The following is a 23978-nucleotide window of genomic DNA, read 5'->3' as shown; positions in this document are numbered from 1 at the left end:
TTTTTTATTGACCTGATATTGACCTGATGGAAATAAAAACTTATAAAATCTCCGTGTTTTCTGAGTTTATCATTAAATTTTGGTTATTCTTATATTTCTAGGGTATAGGACAGATACATTAGGTATGTTTGGGTTAAAAATATCGGTATAATTATGAGTAACGAGCTGTAAAGCAAGAAAGTGTATTGACCTGATATTTTCTATTGGCCTGATCATGCTGATAGAAATAAATTCTCCGAGTTTTCTGTGTTTATCGTTATGTTTTGGTTATTTTTATATTTTGGGGGTATAGGACAGATATTTTAAGCATAATTATGTTTAAAAATGTTGGTATAATTATGTGTAACGAGACATAAACTAGGAAAATCGTTTGACCTGATTTTTCCATTGACCTGATAGAAATAAAAACATATAAATTCTCCATGTTTTTCTGTGTTTGTTTTTCTCTTATTCTTATTTTTTTATTTCTTTCTGTACAGAAAATATAGTCCGTCATTTGACAAAATTTTTGAAACTCAAAATATGGATTTTATTATCGTAAAAGATTAATACTGATAAAGATATCTTTTTATGTCTTGTTCAGAATTTGTTAAATATACTTACTTTGGTAGTAAAAATTTAATACTATCTTGACAGTCTACCTATTCCCACTTTTTTGAAAATCATGTAGAAAAAGGTAAGATTTAATGTGGGAATAGGTGGAATTTTGGGTAAACAAATAATTAACTATGTTCTTAAATCTAGGTATTAAGTTGCTTTTTCTTGTAATATCTTTTTATTATTTTAAAATTCTGAAATAAATCATATTTTCTCATAGATGTATTCATTATTTTCTGTCTTAAAATGTACAAAATACAGGTAAATCTAAACATCTATTCTTATTTGCAAGTGGGAATAGGTGGAATTGAGATTTTTAAAAAGTAGGAATAGCTAGAAGACACCATCTTGACGAGAGTGTCAAAGGGTTTTTCTCCTGTTGTTGTAGTCTGGTCCCCTTCCCACAATTCCGTTCGCGCACTCTCTACATTGAGGTCAGGCATCGGTTGATTCACTGTTAGACGTTGCGCAATTTCAAAATGGAGGACAAAGTAAGTAACCATCTCGAGAAATAATTGCTCATATCTATTTGTTTTACATCATGACAACTTATTTCATCAATGCTTACTGTTAACCAAAGTTGTTTTCTATTTATTTTTTTACTCATTTGATTTATTTTGCGTAAATTTACACTGTTATCACTGGTTTAAAAAATGTTTACATTTTAAGAACGTGGAGGTAGTCAAAATTGACCCCCAATATTTCCTTTGTCGTGGACCGACATCAAAATTTTGTTGTCTAGTCTAATGTATATATGAATGATCTATGTTAGGATATACAATGTTTTATATGTCGCTCCTTATTTAATATAGTAAAAGCACCCCAGATTTTTTATCATAATTCTATCAACAATTAGCATGTGCTCTGGCCTACTATTGCATATATTTGACATAAAACAAAGGTTTAATGTTTCTATATTGTTTGTATTTTGCTTTTTACACACATCACAACAATTCTCACTCACAGTCTCAAACTGTTATCCAAAGTATCCAGTCAGAAACTGTCTTCTGAAGGTGTTACACCTAACAAATTTTTTCATGTTATAATCTTGAGTTAGATTTTTAGCAAAGAAAATTTTTTCCAAATATTTTACTAATTATTGACGATTCCCTAATACACATACATTTATATTTGTCTTAGATATTTTTATATCTTTTTTTTTTAAATTGTATAATGCTGTGGAATTATTTTGATGTGACTGTGGAGGTCAGTTTTTGTGGACAGACATAAATATATAATTTTGTTTTGTGGACAGGACATAATTTATAAAGGTTAACCAAACAATAATTAAATGAATCTGTGGACTTATAAAATATCCAAATAAGCATTTGTGGAAATAAAAATGTAGCTGATTCACTTGATGTTCAATCCAAAAATGTTAGTCCTCCTTCCTCAAACAATGATGATTCCATAGAAGAATTATGAATAGCTGCAGAACTGTAACTCTCTAAAAATATATTTTGACAGACCTGAGAGCTACAGTACCACCCACTGAAAGAACTGTATATTTATTGTGGACAAAATTTGTGCTTGCTTCTGTATTAATTCTTCCCTACTTCTCTTAGTATCAAGTACTCTCGTAGTTTACAACTGCATGAAGCATTGCAAGACCGAAATATTTTGCAAACCAAAGTGGTAGTATAAACGCAAGTGAGTTAAGGCTAAATATGGATATTTTTATGCAAATAAGCTTATGAAAATTCATAATTTGTATATTTTAGGTACAGAGAAGGTTCAAATTGATTTTCTTATACATACTTAGTACCCACAGTTTATAATTGCAAGTGCACATTATGACGTCATATTATGACGTCATTGTTCTCTCCAATTCAAGGTATTAAATCATATAAACAAAATCAAGTCGGCGCAAGGGCCTATCCTATCTAATTTAAAAAAAACAATGTATAATATTAAGGTGAATATTCTTAAAATTAATAAAATTGCTGCACAAATCCTATGCACTTTCTCAATTGATAAAAATTTTATGAAACTTACCCTGGACAGTGAATTTTTACCCTGTTAAAACTTAAAACTGCACGAATAGTAAGTAACCAATTGCACTGCTGACATTTGTGCAGCAATATCTTAAATCCTTGGAATATCCTGCGTCTTTTGATACTTTGTTTCTGTAAAACAAAGTAAGGTATGCCCTTGCGCCGAAGCGATTTTGTTGATGTTTCTTTTAAACTTGTGTAGTACAGGTCGATGACGTCATAGTATGACGTCATAATGTGTACTAGCTACTGCATGTCTTGGGTACCACGAATGTATTTGAAAACAAGTCTTAGCATTTTCTGTACGGTATGTAGAGCAATTATGGAATTTAATTAGATATTTCATATAGAAATTTCCATTTGTAGCCTTAACTCACATGCGAATAGACGAAATTTTCAATGATCTCAATTTCAGGTCCAAGAGGGCTACTAACATCAATTATAAGGAATGTTTTGTTGTGAAAACAGTGAAAGAATATGTTAGGAACACATGGTTAGTAATATTTTGAGATGACGGTTTAAAAACATGGAGAAATAAATCAGGAAACATTTCTTGTGCGCTATATACAGTTTTTTTTCAATAGGTGGCACTGTAGCTCTCAGGTTTGCCCCCAATATTTTTTTCAGAGAGCTACAGTTCTGCAGCTAATAGAAAAATAGAGTTCTACCTGTTTAAAATAGACAGACAAAGTAAATCCTCATTATTTTTCCATGAATTAAGACTTCTGCTATGCAAAGGAAAATAATACTGTGCTTATTGCTATCATGATTTTATTACAGCTTGTTTAATAACAGATTTTAAATAAGTCTCAGAATCAATTACTTTGAACATAAAACACTTTGACACTACAGGATAACTGATGCTGCATGGTGTCCATGTTATGAAAAAGAAGATATGAAACAAAAGCCCGTGAGAAAATGTCAACATCAATCATTTATGAATGAAGATGGAGTCTCTAGCCTAAAATTTCTTGAGATAATCAGTGTTGTCTGGTTCATCCAATCAGAATGATCACTCCATTTGCAGACTATCAGGTATTCTTTGGTTCTGTCAATACTTTGGACCTGAGAAAAAATATTGATTCAACATATTTTAATCCGACATACAGATTTCAGTGTATGAAAATACTTTAAGAAGGTCTGTCAGTATGTAAAGTAAAATTTCAAGGTATAATAAAAATTCAGATCATGCTTATCATATTACAAGTACAAGTAACATGAACCGTTTACCTATTTAAAAAATGCATTTACATGGTCATTTCTCATTTTCAGGTTCCAATCTGAAGTATACAAGGGAAGAGTAAAATCTTTTTCATTCCTATTTACAAACACTTACTAGATCCAGAAGAATATCCTGATTGTTTTGTGCACCATAAGATGAATTTCAATCTGACACATAATTCTGAAAAATTGAGTGGAACACCATGATCACTGGATGGTCTTCTTCAAGCTGGCATGTCTTTGTCACAATATCTTGACTCTGCATTGCCATCAAAACTTTGCATTCCTTAAAATACAAAGACAATTTTTATAAACTAAAACAACAGACTTGATAAAAAGGCTAATATTAAAAAAAACGTGTCATTATTTACCCCATTTTTTTCCTTTTTAATTATTTTATGAAATTAAAACCCTTGCAAAAATTAGAACCTGCGACTTACTGTCAAGCAGAGGTGTCCGGAAATAAGATAAACAGCTCCTTTAAGTTGAAGAATGCCGAGAATATCTGAATGCTATGGATTCATGGTGTCATCATACTGTATATATCCACCACTGAAGCCTAAGATATAAATGTTCGAAAGTAATTATAGTGATCATATTTCTGGTACAGTGACAGCAAATTTTAAGTATTTTGTGAATAAAAAAATTGAATCCACAGCTTTTGATTTAATTTGATTGTTTGTTTACATTTGCTTGAAAATTAAATTAAATTAGAAATAGTGGTAAATCTATTTCTGCATTATTTACCGATAGGACAAACCCCTCCTTGGCGGTAGATACAATATTTTCCTGCAGGCCAGCTTGGCGAAATTCTATTTTCTTCCGTTTTCTTCTAAGCAAAAAATTTTTAAAATGTAGAGGTGGGCTTGATGTCAGCATTAAATGTGGAACTTGTGTGGTCCATCCTGGTGTCTTTAATATGATGTGTAAAACTGCCTTCATAAAAACCCACTGGGACAGCCAGTTACATGTATCCAGGTACTTAATCTGGTAAAGGTGTCAGACGGCCATTTTGTTGAAATCATTCGATCTGAAGAAATAAATATTAGGTACCAAAAGCTTTTCTGAAATTAATTCATCTTATTCTTTAATCTATATAAGATATACATGTATTTGTTACATTTGCCTCTGTTTTGCTAGGTTGAAGTAAGGACTTATTTGACCTTGACCTGAGTTGACCGTGCCTTGGAGAAATAACATAAAAAAGTCATGATGGAGCTAGTCTTTTGGCACTCCAAACTTTTATGCGGAGTATGCAGATTCAATTTGATGTAAAATACAATCTAATTAAAATTAGATGTTAGATCTGCTCGCATACTCGCTACACTAACATCTAACAACATCCCATTGAGGGTCACGTCAGAGGTCATATTCTGCCAACCAATCAAATCGTCGCTGGCAAAATCATCGTATATTGTTAAAGCGAATAAGTCAAGAGCCTTTCCGAAATTGACCTCTGACGTGACCCTCAATGGGATGTTGTTAGATGTTAGTGTAGCGAGTATGCGAGCGGATCTAACATCTAATTTTAATTAGATTGATGTAAAATAATGAAGGAATTTTTGAAAATAAAAGAACATTTTTAAATTTTTTGTACAATTTTCTATCATTACCGGACTTTCAGAAAAGTGTGGCATTCTCGACACTACATGTAGTTAAAGTATCCCAAATGGCAAATAGATTCTCATTTGTTAAGAAATTAATAACATCAGAACTTAAAATTTTTGTTGACGACAATGAAATGACCTAAGTCATACCTCTTTGCCGTGCGAGATGCTGTTATTGAGTATTTGTTACACTCGTTGACATTCTCCCAAATTTTTTCCCCTATATATTTCAACAGAGAATGAAAGCTTTGTAAATTTCAGATGCTTAATATGTAACATCTAGAACACCACACCTTATTGAAAGCCAAAGGAAAACAGAGCATTGTATATGTACTAAGTTAAATACCCCCCATCAAAATGAGTCGGACATCCGGTAGAGAGATCCAGACCCTCCGGACAGCGACAAGTACATGTGTCCTTGTCAAAGGCGGGGTTACCAGAGTTGGCACAGGTCAAAGAGAAACTGGTACACTGGTACACTTCAGACCTATAAACAGAATATAGTGAACTGAACATAAAGCGAAGAGCATTACCTAATACAGTAAAACTCGGTTTTACAGAAATTACATCCTATATCCTTTTAAAATTCCTTACATCCATTTTATTCATTATATATAAGGAATTTGCTTAATTTATATTGCTGAGAATACAAGATAACTTCTCTATTCTGTGAATTCACAATATCCATCATGGCATATTTGTATTTAACAAGTTTAACTGTATGAACTTTGACTTGCTTTTTGAGTCCTGATATACACCATATTAATTTGCATATTATTCCTTTTGTAAATTTGTAAAATAATTTATAATTAATTTGACTTACTCTCCTCATAGCTCATATCATTTGAACTGATAAATCTGTTTCACGGTTTTATCTGCATTGTTGTCTGTTCATTGAATTGTACTTGCAATAAGATTGCAACCATGCAATGACTTGGAGAAAAGGACAAACATTTTAAGGAGTGCAAGATTAATTTAAACAAATTACTCTGCAAGTTTAAACTGTACCACCTTATAAATGGGCTGTTGAGGGGTTGTTCCTGTTGGGCTTCCATGCTCTCATATGGCTGACCATCATGTCTTTAATACAGGGAATTTGTTTTCGGTATCCTGGTAAATTTTATGAAATTTATGCAATGAACGATGGAAAAGCCTAAAAAAGAAACATACAAAATAGAGATATTTATGATTATCTGAAAGCTATAATGAACCTGTTACAACATAAAAAGGATTGGTACATTTTTCAAAATGTATTGCCTTGACAAGTTGGCATTACAGTTCAATGTATGAAAAATTATTATGTATGCAAGGATATTAATAGATTGTGGTGACCTACCAAAGTAGCACCACCTCTAACTGCTAAACATCTGTATAGTGGTGGGATTCACTTCCACAAGCCTTCATGAAAATTACATATTACTATTAGACTCACGCTATCATGTAAATATTATGCTGGGTAAAGTGGAAGGAAATTAAGGTACCAGCTAGGGGAATCATAATAAAACAAAATAAATACACAGGGGTTTTAATCCCTTCCCCTTTTCAGCTTTTATGATGATTGCATGGACAGCAAAATACAAACAGTATAGAAACATTAAACCTTTGTTTTATGTCAAATATATGCAATAGTAGGCCAGAGCACATGCTAATTGTTGATAGAATTATGATAAAAAATCTGGGGTGCTTTTACTATATTAAATAAGGAGCGACATATAAAACATTGTATATCCTAACATAGATCATTCATATATACATTAGACTAGACAATAAAATTTTGATGTCGGTCCACGACAAAGGAAATATTGGGGGTCAATTTTGACTACCTCCACGTTCTTAAAATGTAAACATTTTTTAAACCAGTGATAACAGTGTAAATTTACGCAAAATAAATCAAATGAATAAAAAAATAAATAGAAAACAACTTTGGTTAACAGTAAGCATTGATGAAATAAGTTGTCATGATGTAAAACAAATAGATATGAGCAATTATTTCTCGAGATGGTTACTTACTTTGTCCTCCATTTTGAAATTGCGCAACGTCTAACAGTGAATCAACCGATGCCTGACCTCAATGTAGAGAGTGCGCGAACGGAATTGTGGGAAGGGGACCAGACTACTGTTGTTGTGTATACACACTGCCTAATCGGTAGACAGACTACTCGGCCCAACGACACCTCGGCCCGTGCTGGTTGACACCTCGGCCCTGACAGGTCGGCTCAAAATCATTGACACCTCGGCCCATACCGAAGACTGCTCGGCCCGTTAGGAATAAAATTAAAATTAGTTTGTTTAAATTAGTTTAATTTTTTTTTACTTTCTATGCCACGGTAATGTAATGTACTATGTATATTTAATCACTATACGTATACTATAAATATACGATAATTTCAATATTTCAGTATTTTCTAACAAACCACAGCACAACATCAAATTACAATCTGTTGATTGGGAGGTACATGTATTAGGTCTACACAGAAGTTTATGTCCTGGTTTTCAAGATTTATTGATTTAAATTGTTTATTATATATATATATTTTACTGTTTCATTTTAAAAACTCATAGGCCTATTTTTTTCAAATCAATTTAATAAAATATTAACAAGGGTTTCTTAAAGAAATTTTTCATTAACATGAGTAAGTCTCCCAATTATGGCTTCTCGTAATTAACTCCTCATAGTCACCACCCCATATGACACGCGCTCGAGACTCCAAAAGGATGCACCGTGTCTTCTTGTTTGTTTAATGATTAGCACTTATGATCAAGTTACTAATGGATTATCTTTCTTTAATTACCGTCAATTTGCCGTCTAGTACGCGTCTTGGAAGATTGCAAATGTATCAAATTAACTTTCTTTTGCATTTCATAGATATATAGCAGCATCAAAAATTAATATATTTAACTAAAATATTATATTTGATTTTCTGTTTGGGCCGAGGTGTCTTTTATGTGAGCCGAGGTGTCTGCAAATTTGGGCCGAGCCGTTGGAGCCGAGGTGTCAATGGGCCGAGGTATCGTTGGGCCGAGGTGTCGTTGGGCCGAGCAGTCTGACATTCGCCTAATCGATAGGGTTTGTATATACAGTGATCAGATATACACACCTGTGTTCTGACAATTAACAATGCCCCCACATGTTTTGATAAGCACCGGAATGTATAATCAATTGAAAATTTATTAAGAGATTAAACAATGTTTCTCTCTAATTAAGAAAAAAAAATTGATTCCATAAACACTGATAGTAAAAATTCTTTGTGATCATTAAAATATTTGTGAAGTTTTCTATATATTTCTTTGATTTTTATAAAATCTTAATAATTATCGACAGATTATCCTCGATTATCAGGCCATTCATTAAAAATATCAGGTCATGCCGTAAAAAACATCTAATTTGTGATAATCGGCATATATTTGATAATAATTAGATATGTCTTAATTCTAGGAGAAAAAAATAAATTAAATATACCAGGCATTTTAAAATCATCAGGTCGTCCAATAATATAAGTGCATTGGAATTATCAGGTCTTTAGTAATAATGATCAAGTCATATAAAAATAATGTCATTTTCTTGATTTGCATCTAATATTTATATGATTTAAAATAACATACTTATATTATAGTAAAACTATGCAGTTGAACTATATATTGTCAATCATAACATAAATTTAACCATATTTATCAGGTTAATAAAAATAATCAGGTCAATTGATCAGGTCAACGTTTTCTGCGAATATTTCATAAAATTGTATCAAATATTTATATGATTTAATATAAAACACTTATATTAGAGTAAAACTATGCAGTTGGACTATATATATGGTTAATTATAACATAAATTTAACCATATTTATCAGGTTAATAAAAATAATCAGGTCATTCAAAATATGTCAGGTCGACGTTTTCAGCGAATATTTCATAAAACTGCACCAAATGTTTATATGATTTGAAATAAAACACTTATATCATAGTAAAACAATGTAATTAAAATATATATGGTCAATTATAACATAAATTCAAGCATATTTATGAAGTTAATACAAATTATCAGGTAATTCAAAAATTATCAGGTCAATTGAAAATTATCAGGTCAACGTTTCAGCGAATATTTCATAAAATTGCATCAATATTTTATATAATTTGAAATAAAACACTTATATTAAAGTAAAACAATGTAATTAAAATAAATATGGTCAATTATAACATAAATTCAAGCATATTTATGAAGTTAATACAAATTATCAGGTCATTCAAAAATTATCAGGTCAATTGAAATTTATCAGGTCAACGTTTTCAGCGAATATTTCATAAAATTATGCATGTTTTATTAAATAAAGTATATTTTATCATTGAATTATGGTTAATAATCAATTATTAGTTTTGAAAAATCATAAACAACTCATAATTTTCTAATATTATTAAAAAAAAATTCCATCAGGTCAATATCAGGTCTTTAGTATATCAGGTCTTTAGTATGTCCCCTAAATTTCGTACAGGTTCCGAATGTACTTTCGTTTTATCTTGTTACAAAACATTCCTCACAAAACAGCTCAATTTGTTTTGCTTAAAATTGACAGTGACAGTTAAAAAGGTAAGCATTTCAGCACAGATAAAGATGATATTAAACTCCGTCGACGTGAAGAAACCGTTTTTTAATCCAATGGTAGAAACAAGTCAATGAAGTGAAATTGTAGATAAATGCTGGCATCCGTTTGAACCATGATGATCTCAGACATGCATCATATAACATCCATATATAATGTTAGATATGTATCCCGTTCGAAAGTATTGTTTATTTTAAAAGACCCTGTAATATAGTTTATGATCTCTGTCTGTTAAATCTTCTAATATGCTAAAAAATTACCCTTGCCCATAAACTTTGAATGATCAGGTCCAGTCCAAAGACTATTTCTACCTACGTAGCTATTAATAGCTACCTAGGTATTTAAAGCTACCCAAAGTAGCTATTTTTACCTACTTTTTATGATTTCTGCATTTTGCGGCACAAAGACCAAACGGCGCAACATGGTGAATATCATATCTTTTGATAGAGTCACACTAATGATGAAAACGACAAAATTTTGGCCAAAAAATGATTACTTCCTGAATCGGCAATTTTACATTAGTTTCTATGCAAAATTGATAATACACGAAGTAATCATTTTTTGGCTAAATTTCTGTCATATCCATCATCAGTGTGACTGTATTAAGAAATTTTGTGCTCACCATGTTGCGCCGTTCCTGCATTTGGCCACAAAATGCAAGTAAAGCAGAAAGTAGGTAAAAATAGCTACTTTGGGTAGCTTTAAATACCTAGGTAGCTATTAATAGCTACGTAGGTAGAAATAGTCTTTGGACTGGACCAGATGATTGGTGCTACCAGGGCTTTCATATTTCACTTGTGTTTCCTTGTCACAAGACCTCTCTTGGTACCAGATATTTGACCTCTTGACCATGACCCCATTCTTAAAAAAGTAAGTCAGACTCTAATGTCAAGGGCAAATGATCAAGATTAATGGTACCTAGACGGTAGTGTGGGGCCATAATAGGTATTACAATGGAGAAAATCTGGTAGTGAACAGCATGGCAAAAGTTACTCCGGTGAGATGGCCCATGGACCTCTGTTCTCTGTTCAGCATCCACCTATCTATCAGATACCTACCTAGTACCTACCTATTTGGGAAAAAAAGACAGATGAAAAAATAAAACACAAAACTTTATAGGACTCATAAAAATGATGCCATTTCAAGGATTTGATTTTGCTAATCTATCTTTCTTCTAGATTCAAATTCCTTTGCAAAATCAAAGTATTAAATGCTTATAATTCACTGTGTATGACATATTCTAGAAAAATATGTAGAAAATTGACAGAATTCAAAGATTTCAATCAGAATAAGTTTTAGGACTTTTGGTTGTTTGTTTTTCTATCATGGAGTGTAAAAAAAAAATGAAAAAGTTGCTAAACATAGAAAATAACGTGGAATTGCCTTACTATATCTCACATGTGTATTCCTTGTGACAAGACCTTTTTTTGGGAACAACATTTTTGAATGCATGACCTTGGAGTTTGACATACATTTAAAAATCTTTTACCTTGGCTTTTAACTGCCATATGGGCATCAGTGTTTCACAAACACATCTGTTTTAATCTACTTTCAAATACTACTGGATCCATGAATCTTTCTTAGTCATTATTTTTTTTCTTTTTTTATTCTGCCTTCCCTGTTTAGCACCCACCCCTAATCAAATTTATGTAAACCTATTCAACATTTGATATCTTTTTAATATTAATAGTAACATTTAATTTTGTATCCTTGATAATGTAGATTGAAAGAAGGTATAATTATGCCTGGATCAGAAGTTGGGAGACTTTCACGGGCAACTTTTGCCCTCAGCTGATTTTGGTTTCCAGAGGCCCAGTTTGGGGTGGTCCCTGGTGTCATTAGAACTAGAGTGGGGTTCACTGGAGGGTCATCTCCAAATCCTACCTACCGCACCATGTATGTAATTTCTTTTTGTTTAATATTTAAGGTTCTTTGACTTTTTGATAAGAGAGATAACTCTGTACTCCTACTCTCTTTGAGATTTCTTTATAAAATTTTCAATTGCAAATAAATTGGCTATTCTTTCACATTTAGATAGATATTACATTTAATATGTTTTAGTATATTAAAAAAATATTATCTCATTGTGACCTGGCAAAGTCATAGTATGGTTTAATACTAGGAGAGTTGCATTGTACATGTAATATGTGTGCATGTGTGTTTGTGCATTTTATTCTTAAATGAATTGACACCTCATAGTGAGTGTGATTTTATGACATCTCTGTGTGACTTTACCATAGGGGAGATCACACAGAAACTGTGGACCTGGAATTTGACCCTGATGTTGTTTCCTATGAAGAACTTTTAAATAAGTTTTGGAAATGGCACAATCCTTGCTCTCAGCGTGGAACCCAGTATATGTCTGCCATCTTTTATCACAGCACCAAGCAGAAAATGTTAGCCGAGCAGACTAGAGATGAACAGCAGAAAGACCATGTGTCCCCTATTGTAACAAAAATTGCTAAAGCTGGACCTTTCTATAATGCAGAAAAGTAAGCATTTTCTCTGATCTCATGTTTTTTTGACTTGTGACTAGAAGATATATTTCTTGACCTTAAATATGGGTAATTTTGGCAAGATCAAGGTCACAGGTTTCAGAAGGTTGAAAATCCTTGTCATGCCTCTTGGCCTTAACTGTTAAGTGCATGGAGAAGCATTAGATTTTAATTCACGTAATTGTGACCAGAGGTCTATCTAGATCTTGAACTAAAATGTTCATTGCAATGTCAAAGCAATAAAATATTATGAATGAGAGAATATCTTTGTTAAATGTCCAATATGTTACTCAAAAGTAAAAAAAAAAATTCCTAAGGAATATAAAGAAGATGTGGTACACACTTGTTCTGTCTTGTTCACAGCTACCACCAGAAGTACATTCTAAGACAGCATAGAGACATTTTAGATAGCCTGCACTTGACAGATGAAGAACTGATTCTGTCTCCCCTAGCCTGCAAATTTAATGGGTACCTTGGTGGTTATGGAAACTTTGAAGACTTCCTAAAGGTAAATTTTGAGCAAACAATAACTCATTTTCTGAAAATATTTTCAAAAATTTTTAATAAAATTTTTGTTTGAAGTGACTATCAGAGGACTGTATCTGGAAGGGGATTTGATACTCTGGTTTCACAGACCAGTTAATATACACTAGTCTCTCAATAGCTAATTTGGTTAGACAGCCAGTCAGTGTACATGAGAACGCTTATGTTCAAATCTCATTTGAGACATTGGATTTAGCATTGATACCAGTACAGTAAAGCTGGGTTATAAAGAGAACACTTATGATAAGGGTACTTTTATGAATCCCATCGAAAGTATTGACTATGTTCCTTACATAAGGAATCTTGGTTATAAGGAGGCAATATTCCAGTCCAGTTGGCTTCCATACTGCACTTGTTCTACTGTGCAGTGCTAATCAGATGATCTTAACTGACAGGTTTAATTAATTTATATACATTTGTAGGACACAGAGGGTGTGAAGCTGACCAGAAAACAACTGGACTATGTAGAACAACAACTGGAAAAGGTGTCCAGGTTCTAAACTGCAATACCAAACAAGTGCCCATGCAAAGACCACAGGCCCTTACCCAGCCTTGGCATTTACTACTTACTTATAGTCCTCTTCCTGCTGTTCAGCAAAATAATAAGGCCATCACAAGAGACTTCAGTGCTGGTCTGTCTTGTGTCCATCTCTGGACCTGTCACAATGACCAGTCGTTCTCCTTTATTTCTTTCTCCACTGATCTTCTTCAGACCTCTTTTGGTATAAGCATTTACTACCTCACTTTCAAAACTGACAAAGGGTATGATTTGTGATTTATAATTAGTCCTCTGTAACTTTTTAACTCTCATTTTATGATTAATCGGTTTAGTTTTTATAAGAAAATTTCCTTATGAATTCCATTTTGTGATATGTTCCTGTGAAAATCTCATTGATAGAATCTAAATTTCCCTGTGTTTGAGTTAAAAAAAGTCTTTATATCTTTTTAATGATAATTCTTGATTCAAGTTATTTTTAACTTTCAAGAAATTGATGATGTAAAGATATGAGTGTTTTTTTCTTTAACATAGACACAATGCATTGTTTATAGTGTAGAATACTCTGTTTTGTTCATCATGCTTGTAATAAAGAAATTCATCTCTTTCCAATGATATGCTCTTGATAAAAAAGATATTTAAACTTTCAAGAGATTGACACTTTGAAGAAATGAATTCCTTCATACAAACATGACAAATTTATATAATTGCTTACTGTGAATTGTTATGTTTTTTGTTTTATGAAATAAATTTGTTACACTTTACCTGGACAATTTTTTTTCTGTTCATGCTGCCATGAAGTTGATTCAGAGTATCTCAATACAAATATATATGCTCCAGTACCAATGGTGAATTTTTCCTGAAATTTTATGGATTTTACACAATTTTCTTAAAAAATACCAGGTATGAATTTGTTCCGAGTACATCTTATTAAATACAGCAAAACTCAGGGTTAGGGTTAGGGATCCAAGATATATCCATGAATTTGCAATATCCATGCATATTAAATGAGTTTTACTGTAATATGATCAGTTGGTAGGGGATTCTTACTTCTCCTTGGCACCTGATCCCACTTTTGATGTCTGCGCTTCAGATTTGTATTATTTCAATGGATTTGTGAGCTTAGAATACAAATACATGTACCTTGTCAGCAAATACAGTCTATCTGTAAGTTGAATGCTGACATTAACACTATTCTCATACTTAAGAACAGATTTTTCCCCAATTGCCCCATCATGACAAGGCGAACATGGTGGATGTGACCTTTCAAGTTTCAACAGAGGATATTTACTCCTGCATGACATCTTATCTCACTTCTGATGTTTGTAGAGGCATATTTCATGAAATAAGCTAACATGAAGCATCATAGTTCTTGTTCTCCTGAATGCACAACAAGAGGCCCATGGGCCACATCGCTCATCTGAGCACTGTGGCTAGGAAAAAGTAGAAATTGGTTTATTATCGAATAGTTTAAATCCAAAAGTAGTCCCTAGACCAATCATGGCTTTTCTATTCTTGAGAAGATGATTTTCAAAGAATTTTCCTATATATTTCTATGTAAAACTTTGGTGGGTCATTGTGGCCCTGCCCTACCCCCGGGGTCATGATTTGTACAAACTTGAATCTACACTACCTGAGAAAGCTTCCATATAAATATGATCAATTAAGGCTTTGTTATTCTTGAGGAGAAGATTTTTAAAGAATTTTCTTATATATTTCTATGTAAAACTTTGGTGGGCCATTGTGGCCCCGCCCTTGCCCCGGGGGTCATGATTTGAACAAACTTGAATCTACACTACCTGAGGATGCTTTCATATAAATATGATCAATTAAGGCTATGTTATTCTTGAGAAGATGATTTCTAAAGAATTTTCCTATATATTTCTATGTGAAACTTTGGTCGGCCATTGTGGCCCCGCCCTAGCCCTGGGGGTCATGATTTGAACAAACTTGAATCTACATTACATGAGGATGCTTCCATATAAATATGATCAATTATGGCTTTGTTATTCTTGAGAAGATGATTTTTAAACAATTTTCCTATATATTTCTTTGTAAAACTTTGGTCGGCCATTGTGGCCTCGCCCTACCTCCGGGTGTCATGATTTGAACAAACTTAAATCAATACAACCTGAGGATGCTTCCAAATAAATATGATCAATTATGGCTTTGTTATTCTTGAGAAGAAGATTTTTAAACAATTTTCCTATATATTTCTATGTAAAATTTTGGTACCACCCTAACCTGGGGGATTTTCAAACTTGAATCTACACTACCTGAGGATGCTTCCATATACATATGATCAACTAAGGCTATGTTATTCTTGAGAAGATGATTTTTAAAGAATTTTCCTATATATTTCTATGTAAAACTTTGAATTGTGGCCCCTTCAGCCCTGGGATGCTTTGTGGCTACACTACCTGAGGATGTTTCTCCATAAGTTTCATCATTCCTGGCACAGTGGTTCTTGAGAAGAAGATTTTTAAAACATACCACCAGATTTTCATTAATTCCCAATTATCTCCCCTTTAATGAGGGCGTGGCCCTTCATTTGAACAAACCTGAATCCCCTTCACCCAAGGATGCTTTGTGGCAAGTTTGGTTGAAATTGGCCCAGCGGTTCTTGAGAAAAAGTCGAAAATGTGGAAAGTTTACAGACAGACAGACGGACGGACGACGGACAAAATGTGATCAGAAAAGCTCACTTGAGCCTTCGGCTCAGGTGAGCTAAAAACTAAATTCATTTATTACATGAATTTTGTTAACTTGAATGGCTGGCACACTGAGCAGTGGTTTCTGTAAAATCAATATTTTCATATGGGTTTAATTTTCGTTATATCTGAGGTATATAGAGACCTTTGATTTCATGTCAACTGATCCGAAATGTAAATTTCATATGCATTATTACTCAACACTTGTCCAACCTTGAAATCAAATCCCCACCAACCAAGATTTCTTTCTCAAACCTTGAAAATTTGATACATAGAAAATATGTGATTTTACAGTAAGTTATGCATTGTTCACTTGACAATTAACATCAACACCTTCTTCATAATAATAGTTCCAGGTAAAACATGTAAAAACAAAATGTTTAAGAAAACAAGATTAGAGTTTTATTAACTGTATAAATCAGGGTTTCTATATAAACCTGAGTAACAAAGAGAAACAATTAAGACAAGAATTTCTTATTAGAATGATAATCAGACACATTGATATACATGTAGTTTACATTTATAAATGTTACCATTGAATTCACGTATTTAATGTTCAAGTACATGTATGTTAAATAAATTTACCGCTAAAAATTAAACAGTATTGAAAGAAACATTTTTTACAGACTTTGAGTCCAGAATAATATATTCTTTTAATGATTACCAAGGTAACAAATTCAGCTTAGTTTTGTGCATTTTTTTAAAGACAGAACTTGGTAAAATCAATAACCCTTTTAAATCAAGACCAGTCAAGCTACAAATGGCACTCTCTATTTATTTAGCAGCACTAGGTATCTACAGCACCTGGCAAAAAATATGTCAGTAGTAACTTTAATTTGGCCTCCTTTAATATGGAAAAATGAAATAGAGAATACATGTACTGGGTATTTTAACTCTAAGCTTATTAGTATATCAAAATGGTCCTCAGCAACTTTAACTAGGTTTGGCATATGGAATGTAACTCTAAAATGTTATGCAAATTAGATCAAATTACTGAACATGCATGTCATATCTTATGTTATTGATGTAATCTTATGTTATTCATGTAATTTTCGATCTAGTCACTTGAGCATTGATCAGAATACCGGTATATTATTTATTACAATCAATCAGTAATAAAATTTCAGCTTACTAATATGTATCTTTCAATAAAAATTTGTACTGTTATTTTTGACATCTAAATAGCTGCAATTGATCAAATTTGTATTAAATGGTACATACATGTCTATGTAACTATGACGTTAAATTTTGAACCACAAGTATATATACTAAATATCTGCAAAAAAGGACACTAATCATACTATCTATTTTTGTCTCTATTACTAGAAAAAAAAATTCTACTGGATATCCTATCAAGTTTAAAACTCATATGATAAATCTACCAAAAATGCATAAAACTTTTTGCCCTCAGTATTTAAAAATACTTATGAGAATCGCTGTCCTCCAATTAATTCATATTTACCAGAAATATTAATGCTTATCATGCTTATAATGAAAACAAATGATTTTATAATAATACTTTCCCCATGCAGAAGCAGAGATTCCCATGAAAAAAAAAATCAAACAATCATTATAAACCTAAAATATTGAGACAGTCACATCAATAAAATTTTAAAGATACATTGAATATACTACATGAACACAGAATTCTAGCTAGATCCCAAAATCTGGAATTATCACCATACTTGTAAAGATAAATGTATTCCTCCTTGATTCTCAAAAGTAAAAATTATGCTACATGTACGTACATGTACATATTATTTTGTAAATCAATGCATTGATCTTATTGTGAAAATCTGCCATTGACTGAAAAGTGACTGAAAGTTTACTGAAATGTAACTGAATGGCAGATCTCTCCATTCAGTCGCCTTTCTGTACCTTGCAGTGACCACTCAGTAGACTTTATTGGCAGAGTTTCATCCTTTGAATGTCCCTGTATTATCTAGGCATGTAGACATTGAGGAGGTACAATATAACACAAGACATGAGACCTCAAAATAGTCACAACCTTCTCTGATTTCTAGAAAATTACAAAGAACAGATTCAAATTCACAACCATAGAAAATATAATGCTGAGTTATATACATAGAGTTGACACAAATTAAGAGGAAATTATGTATATATAAATCAAAACAATTCCACAACCAGTGTGAAAAAAAGATTATACATTACTTAAAAAAATAATGAAGTTTGTGTAAAAAAAAATCGCAAATATATAATTTTAATGATTGACGTTTAAAAGAATTTTGAACCTAGATCCTAATTTTATTTCTCAAATGTTTTATCCAGATTGTCACCCAGTGATGTAAATTAATACATCACTGAAAACCCACTATTACATGTAATCACAATATGCTGTGTTTCCAATGAAAATTCAAGTTGAAAGTAACATGCTGTGTTCAAATGAAAACATAAAAGTTACTGTAATAATAAACAGGAATTGGTCCCCCCAACCCCAACAACAACCACAGAACACAGCATAATCAACTAATGTAGCTGCATATCCATAGCTCATTGATCTGGAAAAAAAAAGTTGGGATGTCAAACTTTTTTTTGGTCCACCTCAATTTTTCAGACCACACCTGCAGTTATATAATTTATCAACCAAGGGTTTCCAATGGTGCAATAAAAGCAAGGAATTCAATTGATTTAACTAAAAACAAACAAATTGAATATTATAATATAGCCTACATATATAAACATAATAATAATTGTATTCATCATCCACAATGCAATGTGACTTCTTTACTTGTGTTCAACACAAAGAGTATGAATTTATATCATCACATCAACCATGGCACTTGGATTTCGTTATTTTTGAACACTTGATAAATTTCAGTGTACATACTACTAAACTATTCTCATAGTGTGAAACTTAACATTTGCAAAAAGTTACAAAAATTCTAACAATGTTGTAAAAAAGTAACAAAATGTTAACTTTGATAACTGTAAAGCAACAAGACAAGCAAAATCTATACATTTTTTTCTGTAAAAAAACAATAAATTTAGAACTGAACCAAGGGACTTATACCCTTGCATTAAGCAATAAAGAAAGGTTCACTTTAAACAAGCTTAAAAAGGAACTCTTCCATCTAAGTGTAGTGATTTGATAAGAGTACCAGTTGTGTTGGTTATGGATATTCATCATCCAGCATCAAAATGTACATTAACTTCTAAGTCAGCTGACCTTGGTTTTAAGTACACATCTCTATGGCATAGGATCACGAGATACATGTAGATACCTTTTCTGTCATAATCATGTACCTGTATGCCAAGTATCACCTAGTGTTCTCCAATAAAATACTTTGTTTGTAGAATTTCATATTTGCAAGATATTTCTCATACTTTATGTTGTCTTAATAACATTTTGTAATTATCAAAATCCTATCCTACACAAAAATTTTACAAATCAAACTTGGTGACCTTAATTTTGTTTTAATGATCATGTTACAGGGTTGTTAAACACAATAAATTCATGGTCAAAGCAGGAACTTTGTTTCCCAAACTATGGCCTTGACCTTGTTCAAATATTCCTTGAGACACAGACAATCTTAATCTCTTAAGTAAAAGCTTCCACTGTTTTTTTTTCAATTTCAAAGTTGTTGCTAGAACAATATATGTAATGCAGAAGCTCTGGTAGTTTATCTATACCTACAGACAGACAGACATGGTGATTCCAGTATAACCCAACAACTCCATTTGCAGGGGTTATAACAACTAAAAATAGTTCAAAGTTGTAAAGTAATCCTCTCTGAAAGAGGCTGATGGAGTCTTCGTCTAATATGTCACATAAGTCTGAGCTCTATATATAAGCTTTGAGAGACAAACCACTTTGTTATATCACACAGCAGTAAGGATTTCATCTGTTAGACCATTAGCTTCTGCTATCCTGTCTAAATGTTTCCTGTAAGTTGTCATGTCCTCCATGAAGAACGGAATCTGGGTGTCATGTAACTCAGCATAAGGTCTCAGTATATCAATATCCTGCCAGGCGACTTTCCCCATCCGGATCAGCATCTCAAAGTCTATGTGTCTCCTGTGCTTCAATATCTGAAGTGCACCATCAAGGTAGACTTGGTCCTTGCAGAAAGCTCCTGAAATTAATCCATAATAACTTAATATTTTTATTAATGTGGCAATCTTGATTTACTCTAAATATTGATTAAGTCTCTCTTTGGATTGTTCCTCTTTAGTCTAAAATATATTTATGATATGCTCTTTCTCTATTTCTGGTGATGGTAAAGAGGTTGAGGGATATGTTACATGTTTGTCATCCCCACCCATTAATTTCACACCTTTACAATTTTAAACAATTTTGATCCAATTTAAATTTGCCCAAGGACAGTAGTGTTAAAGAAATAATGCTGTCTTCCTTAAATTCATCTTGTTTCAAATTTTGCAATCTTGCGCCACGAGTGAAAAAGGCAAAATTAAAGTAAATTTGAAAAAGATATTTTCAGAACTGTAATATTTTGTTGTTCAAAATCAAATACCTGGTCTTGATGTATCAGTCTGTCCTCTTTTGGCCCTGATGCAGTAATCCCAGCGAACATTTGGATCTTGAACATACTGACCCAGGTCTTTGAACAATTCCTTTAGAGACATTTGCGAGGCCTTAAACACTGTATAATACAACACAGCAGCCCGCCACAGACTGGGGTCTTTGCGGTAGAGAACACTGTGTAGGGAGGCTAGCCCCTCCTCTGTGGGGTTCATTGATCGCAGACCCATATCCTTCCGAACTTTGAAGTTACTCCAGGGCTGGTATCTATTGTTAACGCTCCTTAGATGGTGAGTACCTGTATAATAAACAATTAAATTTAATTTGAATTTATGAATTTACATTTAATATACTTAAGATTCAAGCTTTGTATTCAATATACAGACAACATGCTTGTAGTGAATATGCCTATAATGAACTGATGCTTATAGCAAAGTGATTTTCACAACTCGTAGGTTTTAAATATATTATGAAGCTAACAGATATATATAAGAATGGCAGTTCAGTATAACCATGTTTTACAGTATACATGTGGGTAGATATTGACAATTTTCTTCTTCATGAAAAACATACATATAAGATGACATCGAAGGAGACTAGATCTATTTAAACTAATTTGCGACCCTTGAGAGATAGCATACACATACCTAAGAAGTAAGTTTATACATCAGAAACACAAGTGAGCACCTGACTTACCTATTTCATGTCGCAATAAACCCTCTACCCACATTTCTCTCAAGTTCACAGTCCTAACATTGAGTTGGGGCTTTCCTTTGTTCCGCGTCATGGATCCTCGAGACAGCAGTTCGTCCGTTAAGTTTAGGAGGATGTCGTCCTCTAGCTCCTCTCGTTTTAAGTATCGCTTGATGATAGCTAAGATCTGAGATCTTCCTATAACCTGTCCTCCTGTCTGAGCTTCAAATTCTTCATAAGTGCCATATTTTTCAAGTGAATTTTCCATGATATATATAGCCTGTAATAATAACCTGCATTTGAATTATAAATTATCGTACCAAAGAGGACTATTATGTTATATTACTCGTACTTCACAAACTTGATAAGCAAATGTGACTTCATGTACCATATTACTTAAAGAAAGGATATTAATAGAAAATGTTTTTAGCAAATTTACTGACTGTTCTTCAAGATTTCAACAAAATCAATATTTACAATCATTAGAAAATTTACATTTGGCAAGTTTACCCCTTTTTGCATCATATCTACTGATTCAAAAATGTGCATCTTATAATTGCAATCACCTGCACACAGAATGAAAATGCTGAACACTCATACACACCTCATTTATAAAACGATCTGATGGCTGACTACACTTTTCCAATACTTCAGGTTCAGCAGGAAATCTATACATAAAATACGGGTTATACAGAAAGTTGGCACGCATGAATCTTTCTTTCTCAGCTTTCTCATTGTCTGGTTTAATGGCAGCTAAAAGTGGTAACTTCTTCCTTCGTTCACATGCAGTGGGCACATTGTTCATTGACAAAACAGGGGGAGTTCTATTTAAGGGGGTCAAAAGTCTAGGACTGGGCGGGGACCTACTGTATATAGAGGGGAGTTTTGTGGAGTTAAGACTGTCACTTGTGTTGGTTCTGCAGAATGATCTTTCTGATTTGAATCCAAAGTCAGATTTTGGCCGATCAAATGATTTGATGGTGACTGTAACTTGCTGTGCTCGATTTTTGGCATTCTTCTTTCTTTTCTTCTTTCTGCCCTTGTCATACTGGTTATTTACAGGAGCAAAGAATGAAGCATAGGAATTTGAAGATGCAATTTCCTTGACCAGTTTGGTAGGCATTATGAAAATATAGACATTTATTTCAAGGTGTCCTTAAATTTCTTCTCTATATCAATAGGCAGTTTTCAATGTGGCTGCTCCTAAAACATAACAAATATAAAGATATTAAAACAGATTTTTTTCTGTATACAACAAAACAAACTTCATATCATATGGTTTTCAATTTTACCATGCCTTAATTAAAAGTTGATTGATTAAAAATTGATTGTTGATTTCACAGTAATACATATCTGAAAATTTCTACTTAAAAAGTTCTTTTAGCAGGAAGAGATAATTTCCAAATTTTGCAGTTAGAAATAGTTTTAGGAGAATATTATATTGGATATATGCTCACCATCCCCTTTTTGTAAAAAAAAACTTGATAGATACCAATGCACTGACATTTTGTCTTTATACATTTAAGTATTACGTCTTGTTAATTTTCTATCTATTCTGAAAACCATTCAGGTAAATCTTAAAAAAAAAAAATGATTTAAGATAATTTATTCAAATTCTGTCCTCAATTGCAAATAAAGCTACCCGTAAAAAGTCCTTGCTCCTCTATCAATTACTTTTGTAGTTTACATTTCCCTACAGCTCGTATATAAGGAGCAGATCGCTAGTCAAACCAAAATGTATTTTACAATAGAGATCCGAAATTTTCATGATCTCAATTTAACAAAGCGTGCTATTAAAATCAATTATCGATGAAATCAGTCAAATTTTAGGAACACACGGTTATTTTTGAAATCCAAAACACGACAAAAGTATCATGGAAAATACAGGTCAATTTTTATTTACAATACAGAAAATGCACATGAAAACAAGAAATAAACGCAAAAAATCTAAGACCACGATAGGAATGCACTGACATTTTGTCCATACATTTAGTTTCGAGTGTGCAATTTTCTATCTGTATTCTGAAAACCATTCAGGGTTTATATAAAAAAAAGATTTGACAGTGCCTATTTATGAGAAGTGTTCAGCTTTAAATAGCTAAAGATCTAAACAGCTGATGATCTAAGATAATTCAAATTTTAAACATATGCAAACTGCTTTCCCAGAGAGAAAATGTTCTTTTACGTGTTTCCATCGAAAAGTAATCTATTGATTTTGCAATATTTATGCTGATTGTTAAACCGGCTATATCAGCCTATTTCATTTAGCACATTGAAAAGTGAAGGTTATGTCCAAAATAGGGAAACCACAATCGATACCTTTTTCGTAATCAACAATTTTGTCAATCTATGCATATTTTTTCTCTTTTTACCCATGTGCTTCATTTCAAAATAATCTGTGATATGACAAGCAATGAAAACAAGACCATTTACCTTCCAATTTATCACAAATCTGAATACCATCCCCCATGACGCTTAACCCTGGCAATAACCCGGAAGTGCATTGATTATTGGTCAAACTGGTT

The 23978-nt window shown here is 32.5% G+C and overlaps 2 protein-coding genes and 2 long non-coding RNA genes across 8 annotated transcripts; 2 read left to right on the top strand and 2 right to left on the bottom strand.

The window, feature by feature from the left end:
• The first annotated feature begins 975 nt into the window (after positions 1–975).
• Positions 976–4469, top strand: LOC134282667 (uncharacterized). Of its 2 annotated transcripts, XR_009995331.1 has the most exons (4): positions 977–1088; positions 3007–3084; positions 3444–3626; positions 3864–4469. It is a non-coding gene; the product is annotated as an uncharacterized LOC134282667 (long non-coding RNA). The 2 variants fall into 2 exon arrangements; XR_009995332.1 differs by lacking the exon at positions 3007–3084 and having other exon boundaries at positions 976–1088.
• Positions 3346–7543, bottom strand: LOC134282668 (uncharacterized). 4 transcript variants are annotated; one of them, XR_009995334.1, is made up of 7 exons: positions 7430–7543; positions 6431–6572; positions 5766–5906; positions 4560–4842; positions 4253–4371; positions 3928–4098; positions 3346–3656 (listed from the first exon to the last, which is right to left on the bottom strand). It is a non-coding gene; the product is annotated as an uncharacterized LOC134282668 (long non-coding RNA). The 4 variants fall into 4 exon arrangements; XR_009995336.1 differs by lacking the exon at positions 7430–7543 and adding an exon at positions 6756–6820 and having other exon boundaries at positions 5754–5906; XR_009995333.1 differs by lacking the exon at positions 7430–7543 and adding an exon at positions 6756–6820.
• Positions 7544–9919: 2376 nt separating this feature from the next.
• On the top strand, positions 9920–14312 carry LOC134282628 (peptide methionine sulfoxide reductase-like). Its single transcript, XM_062765025.1, has 5 exons — positions 9920–10001; positions 11737–11910; positions 12255–12506; positions 12873–13017; positions 13475–14312. Coding segments are annotated over exons 2-5 (477 nt in total). The 5' UTR covers positions 9920–10001; positions 11737–11908; the 3' UTR covers positions 13553–14312.
• A 2336-nt stretch (positions 14313–16648) lies between these two features.
• LOC134282660 (putative tyrosine carboxypeptidase MATCAP2) lies at positions 16649–22664 on the bottom strand. The gene is made up of 4 exons (XM_062765063.1): positions 22058–22664; positions 21457–21733; positions 20753–21058; positions 16649–20353 (listed from the first exon to the last, which is right to left on the bottom strand). Exons 1-4 carry the CDS (start codon positions 22574–22576, stop codon positions 20100–20102), a joined length of 1356 nt encoding a protein of 451 aa, XP_062621047.1. The 5' UTR covers positions 22577–22664; the 3' UTR covers positions 16649–20099.
• Positions 22665–23978: the final 1314 nt, after the last annotated feature.

The sequence above is a fragment of the Saccostrea cucullata genome, unplaced genomic scaffold (assembly GCF_032062105.1).
Source record: "Saccostrea cucullata isolate Sc308-1 unplaced genomic scaffold, CSIRO_AGI_Scuc_v1 ctg183, whole genome shotgun sequence".
NCBI classification, from domain to species: domain Eukaryota; kingdom Metazoa; phylum Mollusca; class Bivalvia; order Ostreida; family Ostreidae; genus Saccostrea; species Saccostrea cuccullata.
Note: the sequence above shows the minus strand (reverse complement) of the source record. Positions and strands in the feature narration are given on the sequence as shown.